The 12,500-nt window shown below is 42.4% G+C and overlaps 1 protein-coding gene across 1 annotated transcript in view; it reads left to right on the top strand.

Moving 5' to 3' along the window:
• The window catches only part of akap9 (A kinase (PRKA) anchor protein 9), a 135,438-nt gene that overhangs the window by 62,125 nt on the left and 60,813 nt on the right, over positions 1–12,500 (top strand). The window contains exon 18 of the mRNA XM_056260477.1: positions 1,553–1,764. Coding sequence (XP_056116452.1) covers positions 1,553–1,764 — 212 coding nt within the window. The remainder of the gene's footprint in view (positions 1–1,552; positions 1,765–12,500) is intronic.

Below are 12,500 nucleotides of genomic sequence, written 5' to 3'. Positions count from 1 at the left end.
AGCTAAAATAATTTTTTTAATGTGTGTTCTGCTGAAATGTTTAGTAAAGATTTAAGAAGGACGTGACACTGAAGTCACAGCGACGCTCGTCTGCGAAGGGTTAATAACAGATGACAGGACCGTTTAATTGATATGTAGGAACCAGTGAAGCCACACCAGATCCTGTCTGTCTCGTTTGTCCCTCTCTGTTGACTCATTGTCTTTGCATAGAGATGTTTTGTGTACTGTTGAGGCGAGGTCATGTGACCGGTGCTTGGGTGTGTAAAGGGACGTCTCGTGTCATGTGATCGACTACTCCTGTAACTCGACACCCAAAACTGTCTGTTTGTGATTTCACCCATTCTTCTGCGTGTCTTAATCGGCTGTCTCTTATGTCTCGCCAAAACATCATTTGCAAAACATATCATGCTTTATTAGTGATAGTCAAACTATAGCGTGATTTTAAGGCCCCCTGAAATCAAATTGTAAGTTTTTTAGCTTTCAGTATGAATATGTTAGCTTTAAGGTTATGAATAATCTGGTGTGCTCCAAAACAATGACAAAATTAGCATTTAGGAGATAAGCATTCAAAACTTAGTCTTCGCAGACTGTCCATCACATCTTCTGTCCAATCAAATGCTCTCTAGAATCTGAAGCTCCGCCCCCTGTGCTATAAACACCACCTGGCCAAACCCACCGTTCGTTGACACGTCGCAGAGCATTATGGGTCTTTGCCAGGGCCGATATTGTCCACACCACTCTTTGAAACATCTCTAGGTAACTAGCAGAGCATTCATTTCGTTCATTTGTTAAGTTAAATATAAAAATAAATAAGTCTTCACTTGCACACGCGCTTCTATCGCTAATCGCTTAATTCGTTCCGGTGAAATCACAAAACAAACTGCACACAAACGTGTCCCTGCTTGACACACAACCACTGATGAACATTCGGTTTTGATGAGAAAAAATAAACTATACGAGTGCGGATTAGAACCCAGAACCTCTGACACGCTTGGCAAAAGTTCTGCCAAAATTAAACCCAAATTAAACCCAGTGTACTATGTTTTCCCCCAAAAATGTATTGTACATATATCTGATTTAGCATTGTATAGCAAGCAACCCCCCCCACACACACACACATCTGGCCCACACACTTTTTAAAAACAAAATTACGTCACTGGTTGGAGATGTGTGTTTTATTCCGTTGTCCAACTTGTACGTTGGTTAAGAATGAAATGGCCATAATTTATTCACACCTCTACTATTAAATCCAGCGTATCATCAGCGCTCGGATTCGCTTCCAAGTCTGTGAGGGAAACTAAACGCTATTGCCTGTTTGAAAAGGGGGAGGAGCCATTCAATGTCTCGCCTTAGCTTCCTGTTTCAGTGGAAATTACGTCAAACAAACAAAGCTGCGCATTTAAAGGTCATTTCAATCCGGGCCTGTTTAGGATGCATAACTTCTGCCTCTTATTTCTGTAATATTGTGCCTGATTCAAAAGAGAACGACTGCGTTGATGATCTCAGCTCACTTACTCACTGTTTTGATGAATCTCCTCTGTCCCGTACACAGACGCTGATGACGTCAGCATGTTTTCAGCGGAGGCCGATGAAGGGCTGGAAATGAAGATCCCGGGGGCGGGGCTTCTGTGCCAGGGGGCGGAGCTTCAGCTGCAGGGGGCGGAGCTCCAGCTGGAGAGGGAGGAGTTTCTGATGAGCATCAGCTCACGCTTGCAGAGCGCCGTAGAGAAGCTGCTCATCGCCATCACTGACACCAGCTCTCAGGTACGGCAAGCACAGGGAGACAAAACTGTGGACCGTTCAAATCAGCATATTAGAATGATTTCTGAAGGATCATGTGACAGTGGCTACGTTTACACACAACTTTTGTTTCAATCGGACTGAATTCATTCTGATTGATGAATCCGAACGTAGTGTTTACATGAACACTAAACGTGATCGGATTGATGTGCGCGTTTATATGTCACAAGATTCAAATCTGAATACCGTAAAACTTCAAATAATAGCCGAGTCCCAAATAGACGCCTGTCTCTTTTACACGCCTGGTGTGGCTGCAGGTTTGGGTAAATAAAGGCCGGTCTCAAATAGAGGCCGGGTCTGTTTTTTAGTTTCGGGTTGTATTTAATCCTCTAAAACCGCCAGATCCTCCGCTTTTTGGCGGCCGCCAAAGCAAATTGTTGTCCCTCCAAAGCCTTTTTTGATCAATGAGTGATGTAGAATAGAATGACTGCTGCACCCCTTTGGCTGCGCCTGACAGGGCGCGTTACGAGCAGAGAGAGAGAGAGAGAGAGAGAGAGAGAGAGAGAGAGAGAGAGAGAGAGAGAGAGAGAGAGAGAGAGAGAGAGAGAGAGAGAGAGAGAGAGAGAGAGAGAGAGAGAGAGAGAGAGAGAGAGAGACCCGGCCGCGCGCGCGCACTCCCACGTCTTCAAACAACACGAGCGCTGTCTTGCTCTCTCTCCCTCGCGCATATTAATCAAAATCAATTGACGCGATAGTAAAAGGTCGGAAGACCGCAGTTTCACGTGGAGCATTTGGAGATTTTTAGAGATTAGAGACTGAACAACATCTCAATGAACAACATCTCAACACTAAATTATAAAGGCCTGTCTCATATAGACGCCTGTCTCAAATACAAGCCGGTGCAGTTCGACGATTTGGGAAAATAAAAGCCCGGGCTACTATTTGAAGTTTTACGGTATATATTTTGACATGCGCACACTGCACACAGAGGTTTACACCAGCACTCAGGTACGGCAAGCACAGGGAGCCAAGATAAACGCTTCGACTGTGAACCGTTCAAATCATCATATTAGAATGATATCTGAAGGATCATGTGACACTGAAGACTGGTGTGAAAATTCAGCTTTTTACTGTAATATTCACATAGAAAACAGCCATTGGAGTAATATTTCACAGTTTTTACTGTTTTTGATCAAATAAATCTAGCCAACCGAAGAGACTCTTTCCACACATTTAAAAATAGAAGTAATTGTCAAGTCAAGTCACCTTTATTTATATAGCGCTTTTTCAAGCAGCTTTACAGTAGTGCTGCACGATTAATCGTATCGCAATCGTAATCGCGATGTCAAACCTATGCGATTATATAACGCAAAATGCCGCGATTTTATATGAAATAAACAAATTAGTGCTATTAACACCGTATCTCTTCTTTTTTGTCATCCTTTAGTGTTACATGATCCCGCTCTTATTCGTGCAAATGCCTTAAACCATTTTGCACGACAAGAAGTCAAAAGAGAGCGCGCTGCCTGTGAATGTCCTGAATGTGACTCACAGAATAACGTGCGCCAGTGTAATGCGCATGCACACAGACCGCGTGCCAGAATACAGTTCTCTTTCGAGCTTGAACGAACAATAACACACACACACAATTATGCCAAAATGTCGTTTTGTCGATTATCTTCATAACATAAGAGCAGTCTTATGATGGACGAAAGAGTTGTGCTTGTGAGAGAATGAGGCGCGTGTGAGATCCGCGTCTCGGCAACGGCTGCTCTTAAAGGGCCAGCAGCGAATAAAGCGTTCAGTCGGTAAAGTTAATCAAAGAACAAAGGGAACAGAAAATTACTCACTGCTCTTGACTAAAGAAGTTTTGTAGCTTTAATAAGTATTAGTCTATATATAATTTATAATTCATGCAGCGCAGACTGTTTGATAACTTTATTCAATTTATGTATATAAATTAGTGCTGTTAAGCGATTAAAATATTTAATCGCGATTAATCGCATTCATGTCATAGTTAACTCGCGATTAATCGCAATTAATCACACATTTTTATCTATTCTAAATGTCTCTTGATTTCTGTTTGTCCCATTATTTTTTCTCATTTTAATGCTCTTATCAACATGGAAAAGTGGATCGGCTTGCTTTGTGCAAATGTTTTTTATTGAAAACTATATTGGCATATACTGTGTTCAATTTCACACTAACATTCTCACTTGGAGCAAATAATCTCTCAATTTAACACTGTCCATCAATAAAAGGGTGAAAGAAATACTGACGAGGTCCTGATATTGACGAGGGGGTGGAGAATTCGCATCAGCTGTGTGTGTGTGTGTGTGTGTGTGTGTGTGTGCTTGGCCATCAAGTGGTGTTTCAGACTGGACGTGCTGCGATGATGATAGCTCAGTTCACAACGACAAAACACACAGATCACTTTGGTCTCGTCAATGGAACCATTTGGCAACTTTTTAAAAGTAAACTTTCCATTCAGAATCTTATTGGAATCCATTTCGGCGTCTCGCGCTCGTCAAAACGTAACGTTAACCTACTATTTGGCCGGCTCGCAAGCCTAAACAAGTGTGTGCGGCGTGCCTGTTGTTTTGTGCCGGTCTAGCTAGATCCGCTTGCGCTTTGGTCGTCGAAGCAACAAAACGTCCTCGCGCGGCGCAAGCCATTGAAATGAATGGGTTTCATAGCGCCGCGCCGCGTCCTGTTGCAAAAGCATGTGAAAAAAACTACAAAGTTTCCTAGGCCAAAAAGACCGTTAATCGCGCGATAAAAAAAATTAACGCCGTTAAAATGTGTTTGCGTTAACGCCATTAATAACGCGTTTAACTGACAGCCCTAATATAAATCTGTATATAAATCCTCAATCCTACCTGTTAAGACAGGAAGGGCACAGGTAAATATGGCATTTATTATGGGTTTATGTGAGGATTGTTTGAAGTTCACTTAATTTAAAAGCTGTTATTTTTTTTAAGCCTAATAAATATTTTAAAAGTTGATAGCTTTCAATTATATTGATGGAATCACTGTAATGTTGGATGGCTATAATTAACGTTTAAAATGTGGGGGGTGTCGTCATTTTTACATCAATGGTTTATTGATCATTATAGGTGTTATCAATCATTTAGTTGTTGTTGCTAGTTTGAGTTGAGAAATACACATTAATACACAGAATGATCACTAATCTGTGTGTGCATTTTACTTTAGAACCAAGCAAGTTGACTCATGAAACCATTTGTTTATTATATCGCAATCGCAATATTGACCTCATTAATCGCAATATGACATTTTCCCCAAATCGTGCAGCCCTAATTTACAGTGATAACAGGAAAATAATGCAACAAAGTTTGTTTCCAGAAGAGAATAGCGTCACAGTCCAGCTTAAGTAAGTTCAGTGATGCTTCATTTTTGTTGTAAAAAGGTTATTAATTTAGTTCATTTATATATATATATATATATATATATATATATATATATATATAGCCGCTCTGGAGAAACCAGTGATGTCATCGTCCAGCTCAGTTCAGTTCTCATATATTGCTGTCAATGCAGCAGATCAATAATACTGCTGAATATTACATTAAATGCCAGTTGTAATAGTTTGTTTCTGAAGCAGGATTAGGTCATGTTTAGTGCGTAGATGTTGGTTAAACACATTGTCTTTGGATCATTAACTAACACTGCTGGTTATATCAGATGAACGAACGCTTCCCATGAGGCATCAGTGCTCAAGCTAATGCTCACAGGACACAGTGGGCGGAGCCTCTAGATACCAGCTGATTTGCATAATGCTTTGGTCTCCGTGGCAGCAGCTTAACATGCGTAAAGCTGAGTGTGTGTGAAGTAAAGCGAAACCCTCTTTCCCAATAGCTTACGTTGGCTTCGCTCTGATCATCACTTCCTGCCAGAGATTAATATCTTGACTGCTGAATTTGCTGATATTGATATTTTATGCCACAGATTTAAAGATCGGATCAGATCCTGTTCGACTTGAAATGTGAGCAAATGAGAATGCGGGATTCAAACTGGGATTTAGTTTAGAGAAAACCAGTGTAAAAACTGTAAAAATAAATAATTAGATTTAAATAAATAAATAACAATAATATTAAAATGAATAAAAAATAGATTAAAATCCAAATTTAATATAAATAAATGAGTATAGATTAAAATAAATAACATAGATTAACAAATAACCGATTAAAATAAAAATGTTATTAGTAAATTAATAAAATAAATAATACAATTAGATTAAAATCAACAAATAAATAATATACAGTGCTTTAGTTATTAAATATATATATATAAATAATGGATTAATAAAATAATATAGATTGAAAAGAACAATTATTTTAATGAAAAAAGAATTGTTTATATCAGTAAATAAATTAAATAAATAATAAAAATAGATTCAAATACAAATAAATTAATGAAATAAATAACAACTGTTAAAATAATATTAATAAATCAAATAAAGCAACAAAAAAAATCATTATAAAAGTTAATTAAAAATAAGTACAAATGATAAAACATAGATTAAAATAAACAAATAAATAATACATAGGTCAGTACTATAGTGAGTAGAAAGTTTCCAAATAACATTTTATGTATATTTATTTTTCACAGTATAAATTGTATGTATAAACTTTATACACACAAATGTATAGCTTCCTTTTGCATCTAAAAGATTAAACAAACCCTAATCAGAGCCATTCTTCTGTTAGCGATAATAAAACAGCAAAGCACCTGTACATCAACCCTCGAGCGCACATACGTCCAGGTCTGTGTGTGTGTGTGTGTGTGTGTGTGTGTGTGTGTGTGTGTGTGTGCTCGGGTCTAATGGAGCGCACATAAGTCCAGGTCTGTGTGACGGGTGTGTGTGACGAGTGTGTGCTCGGGTCTGATGGAGCGCACATAAGTCCAGGTCTGTGTGACGGGTGTGTGTGTGTGTGTGTGTGTGTGTGTGTGTGTGTGTGTGTGTGTGCTCGGGTCTAATGGAGCGCACATAAGTCCAGGTCTGTGTGACGGGTGTGTGTGACGAGTGTGTGCTCGGGTCTGATGGAGCGCACATAAGTCCAGGTCTGTGTGACGGGTGTGTGTGTGTGTGTGCTCGGGTCTGATGGAGCGCACATAAGTCCAGCAGAGGTGCGGGTCTGTGTGACGGGTCTGTGTGACGAGTGTGTGTGTGTGCGCTCGGGTCTGATGGAGCGCACATAAGTCCAGGTCTGTGTGACGTGTGTGTGTGTGTGTGTGTGTGTGTGTGTGTGTGTGTGTGTGTGTGTGTGTGCTCGGGTCTAATGGAGCGCACATAAGTCCAGGTCTGTGTGACGGGTGTGTGTGACGAGTGTGTGCTCGGGTCTGATGGAGCGCACATAAGTCCAGGTCTGTGTGACGGGTGTGTGTGTGTGTGTGCTCGGGTCTAATGGAGCGCACATAAGTCCAGGTCTGTGTGACGGGTGTGTGTGACGAGTGTGTGCTCGGGTCTGATGGAGCGCACATAAGTCCAGGTCTGTGTGACGGGTGTGTGTGTGTGTGTGTGTGTGTGTGTGTGTGTGTGTGTGTGTGTGTGTGCTCGGGTCTAATGGAGCGCACATAAGTCCAGGTCTGTGTGACGGGTGTGTGTGACGAGTGTGTGCTCGGGTCTGATGGAGCGCACATAAGTCCAGGTCTGTGTGACGGGTGTGTGTGTGTGTGCTCGGGTCTGATGGAGCGCACATAAGTCCAGCAGAGGTGCGGGTCTGTGTGACGGGTCTGTGTGACGAGTGTGTGTGTGTGCGCTCGGGTCTGATGGAGCGCACATAAGTCCAGGTCTGTGTGACGGGTGTGTGTGTGTGTGTGTGTGTGTGTGTGTGTGTGTGTGTGTGTGTGCTCGGGTCTAATGGAGCGCACATAAGTCCAGGTCTGTGTGACGGGTGTGTGTGACGAGTGTGTGCTCGGGTCTGATGGAGCGCACATAAGTCCAGGTCTGTGTGACGGGTGTGTGTGTGTGTGCTCGGGTCTGATGGAGCGCACATAAGTCCAGCAGAGGTGCGGGTCTGTGTGACGGGTCTGTGTGACGGGTCTGTGTGACGGGTCTGTGTGACGAGTGTGTGTGTGTGCGCTCGGGTCTGATGGAGCGCACATAAGTCCAGGTCTGTGTGACGTGTGTGTGTGTGTGTGTGTGTGTGTGTGCTCGGGTCTAATGGAGCGCACATAAGTCCAGGTCTGTGTGACGAGTGTGTGTGTGTGTGTGTGTGTGTGTGTGCTCGGGTCTGATGGAGCGCACATAAGTCCAGGTCTGTGTGACGAGTGTGTGTGTGTGCGCTCGGGTCTGATGGAGCGCACATAAGTCCAGGTCTGTGTGACGAGTGTGTGTGTGTGTGTGTGTGTGTGTGCTCGGGTCTGATGGAGCGCACATAAGTCCAGGTCTGTGTGACGAGTGTGTGTGTGTGCGCTCGGGTCTGATGGAGCGCACATAAGTCCAGGTCTGTGTGACGTGTGTGTGTGTGTGTGTGTGTGTGTGTGTGTGCTCGGGTCTGATGGAGCGCACATAAGTCCAGGTCTGTGTGACGTGTGTGTGTGTGTGTGTGTGTGTGTGTGCTCGGGTCTAATGGAGCGCACATAAGTCCAGGTCTGTGTGACGGGTGTGTGTGACGAGTGTGTGTGTGTGTGTGTGCTCGGGTCTGATGGAGCGCACATAAGTCCAGGTCTGTGAGATGAGTGTGTGTGTGTGTGTGTGCTCGGCTCTGATGGGGAGTTAATCATGTAATGGCTTGCTCAGGAATGAAGATCGACGTCGAGGCGGCGGGTGGGAGGAGAAGTTAATCAATAATGTAGTTATCATGGAGACTGAAGAGAAAATAATTACTCCAACGAAACGAAAACGCCACATTCATGATTTATAAGTGTTTAAAGGTCTCGTTCTCAGTTATGAGGAGCAGGAATCTGGTCGGACAGGCTGGGGAAGGGTGTGTGTGTGTGTGTGTGTGTGTGTGTGTGTGTGTTCACTCACCTGCAGGCCGTGTGACTCCGCCTTCACTGACGTCTCTCACACATGTTCACTAATCAGGAAGTGGGATGACAGAGAGGGCGAGAGACCAGTAGAGAGACATAGAGAGAGAGAGAGCGATAGAGAGACATAGAGAGAGAGATGATCTCCCCCCGGAGCGCTGCTATTCTCTGTTCTCACTTGCTAATGAGGCCCTGCCTTTTCCCAGCGGATCGTTGCCACGGAAGCATGGAATTGTTAATGAGTTTCCAGCAGGAGTAACCGAGGGAAAGTGAACGAGGGAGTCCTGGTGTTTTTACAACTCTCCTGTTTGGATTTCTTGGCTACAGGTTGCTTTGAGTTGTGCTTTCCTTTAGTCAGTGCTCTCTAAAATCTCTGGGATATTTCGGGATTTGAGTTTTGCTTTACTTTAGACACAGCTTCCTAAAATCTCTGGGATATTTCGGGATTTGAGTTTTTGCTTTACTTTAGTCAGTGCTGTCTAAAATCTCTGGGATATTTCGGGATTTGAGTTTTTGCTTTACTTTAGTCAGTGCTGTCTAAAATCTCTGGGATATTTCGGGATTTGAGTTTTTGCTTTACTTTAGTCAGTGCTGTCTAAAATCTCTGGGATATTTCGGGATTTGAGTTTTGCTTTACTTTAGGCAGTGCTCTCTAAAATCATTGGGATTTTTTCGGGATTTGACCTGCCATGCGAAATCTCTCGTGTGTGTTTACCAACACGGAGACTCCTCCGGCACACACTCGCCCGTCGCTTGACGATTAGCCTTAAACGTCTCTGCTTTAGGATCAGGAGAAGATCGCCGCGATGGATTCCTATCGGACGTTTTGGGATTCCCACTTTGTGAAGGACAGCTGGCTGGACAGTCAGGATCAGGATATTTACGAGGTGGAGTCTCGTATCCCGCTCCCGAGACCCTTCCCGCTCTCTCACCTGCTCCACGAGAAGAACGCCGTAGTGGTGCACACACAGATCTCACACGTCAACCGGCGCGACAACGGACACCTGCTCAAAGTCGTCTCCAAGATCTCGCTTCCCACTCCTCCGTATACAGTAAGTGTGTGTGTGTGTGTGTGTGTGTGTGTGAGAGGATCCGGAGGTCACCAGGAGATCGAGTTCGACCTTTGGGAATCACGCGGAGGAAGGTTTTATAGCCGTTCAGTGTCTATATCGTTAGATAAGAGCTTTTGTACACGTTGACTTGCAGTGTAATGAGATTCCAGGGTGTGTTTCTGTGTGTATGAAGTGTTTTGTGTGTGTAACACGAGATCAGTCTCACTGTCGTGTTTTTATAAAGTCCTTTTGTCGAAGCTTCTCGCTCTTCAACCACATCAAGCACTCAGAGAGGTATATAGAAAGATTTGACTTTTGCTCTTCTAGATCAGACGAGTGGAGCATTAAAACTGAACTACCTGTCACACACACCCCCTGTCAAACGCTCGAGTCTCCTCTGCTCACCCGGGCTGCGCTTGTTAGATCTAAACACTGTAAAACAGGGAAATATTCCACTGTAAAACAGCTGTTTTCTGTCTGAATCAGGGCTGGAACGGTTCTCCATCTCGATTCTGATGACGCATCTATAATCTGGTTCGTTGAAAATAACAACGTGTAAAACACAGTTCCGCTAATGTGTGTTTGTCGATGGATGCCCAAGCTGGCTCCCCATAATACATCACAACAGCGATGCTCAAGAAAACGTAAACAAAACGGTCACTCTTTGTAGACGTTGTTCAATGCGAGTGCCAGATGCTCGAACATGACCAGTCATTTACTCCGTCATCATCTGTGTGTGTGTGTGTGTCTGTGTGTGTGTGTCTGTATGTGTGTGTCTGTATGTGTGTGTCTGTATGTGTGTGTCTGTATGTGTGTGTCTGTCTGTGAGTGTGTGTGAGTGTGTGTGCGTGTGCACTCATCCGAAGCACACACACGTCTCAGACAGCGCGCAAATAATTAGGGCTGCACAATATATCGAAATATCGCAAATGTATATATCGATATGCATATCGCAACGGCTTGCATGAACTAAAGACAGAGAAAATCACTCGCTGCTCTCGGCTAGATCACTTTTCTAGCTTTAATGGCATGAGCGAAGCATGAGCCCCAGCAACTTAAACTTCCAACTAGGGGTGTGCGTCTCACGGTTTTTGATCGTGGATGATTAAAATGTCTCCACGATCTGCTTTTGAGTTAAAATCATAGTATCGTGCATTCTATCAGTTCAATTCTGGCGCCTTCATCTCAACATACTGTACAACGCGACGTACATTCACATCACATCACATGTAAACGCAGAGGTAGAGTTACACTCACGGGACACCGCAATTCACAAAAGTTCATTGTTTGCATGTGCGTCAAAGTCTTGCTAGTTAAACATGTCATTCACGTGCTGATGCGCTGTTCTAACATCCGCTTTTCTGAGCGCGTTACACCCGACGCTCACAGGAACTAAAGCCGTCACAGCGCCTGCATACTGGACTAATCTTTCGAGTCTTATTGCGCTGATACGGTCAAATACACACAAGGTTTACATAAACAAAGTTGGTTATGTCTAAAGTGAAAGCAAACAGAGAAAATCTGCTTGTCAAATGCGTGTATATTAGACGTGTCGTGTGCAGCTCTTAAAGAGACAGTAATAATATTCTGCCGCTTGTCCTTAAAGAGATACTGCACCCAGAAATAAACATTCTGTCATTATTTACTCACTCTAATGTTGTTCCAAACCTGTATTCATTTCTTTCTTGTGCTTAAATACACTATGGAAGTCACTGGAGTACAGCAACTGTTTGGTTAGCCACATTCTTCCAAATAACTTTTATTTTCAACAGAAGAAAGACATTTATTTGGGTTTAAAACAACTTGAGAGAGTAAATGATGGCAATTTAAATTTTTGGGAGAACTATCCCGTTAATGTTAATAAACAACAAAAAAGAGGAAATCACTCACTGCTCTCGACTGAGAACTTTAACAAGCTTTTTTTGCACGTATATATCGGTATATAAAAATACAAATATATCGGTATCGGCATCGGGCAAAATTAGTTTGAAAATATCGGCATATCGAATATCGGCCAAAATCCAATATCGTGCATCTCTAGTATACGCGTGTGTTCAGCGTCACTCATTCTGTGCATTACGTGTTACAGTGACAGCGGCCTCATGTCCCTGCTCTCTCTTTGTAATGTTAATCAAACAAAAGACACGTATATCACTCACAGATCTGGATTGAATAGCTTTTGTAAATTTAATAAGGATAAATCTTTAATTTACACAGGAAAATATGCAATGTTATTTTATACCTATGATTACTTTATTCAATTTCTGTACCTGGAAGCTAACGTGAGAACCTGAAAACCCTGAAGAGCACGGTTTATTTATCAGGATCTTTGCTCTATTGTATATATTTGTGCTTTTGCTTGTAGTTAGATTATTTGTTCTTATTTTCTTTATTTTAAATAAAATAAAGTGTAATTTATTCCTGTGATAAAGCTGAATTTCCAGCATCATTACTCCAGTCTTCAGTGTCACATGATCCTTCAGAAATCACTCTAATATGAGGATCTGATGCTCAAGACACATTTATGATTATCAGTGTTGAAAACATATTTCATATTTGTTCATATTTGTGTGGAAACTGTGGCAAATTTAGTTTTTCAGGATTCTTTGATGAATAGAAAGTTCAAAAGAACAGCATTTGTTTGAAACAGAATCTTTTATAACATTATAAATGTCACTTTTGATCAATTGAATGCGTTCTTGCTGATTAGAAGTA

This window comes from Rhinichthys klamathensis, unplaced genomic scaffold, assembly GCF_029890125.1.
Source record: "Rhinichthys klamathensis goyatoka isolate OS25496 unplaced genomic scaffold, OSU_Roscu_1.1 h1tg000176l_1, whole genome shotgun sequence".
In the NCBI taxonomy this organism is placed as follows: Eukaryota; Metazoa; Chordata; class Actinopteri; order Cypriniformes; family Leuciscidae; genus Rhinichthys; species Rhinichthys klamathensis.
The sequence above is the reverse complement of the archived record's forward strand: the minus strand, read 5'-3'. Positions and strand labels throughout refer to the sequence as shown.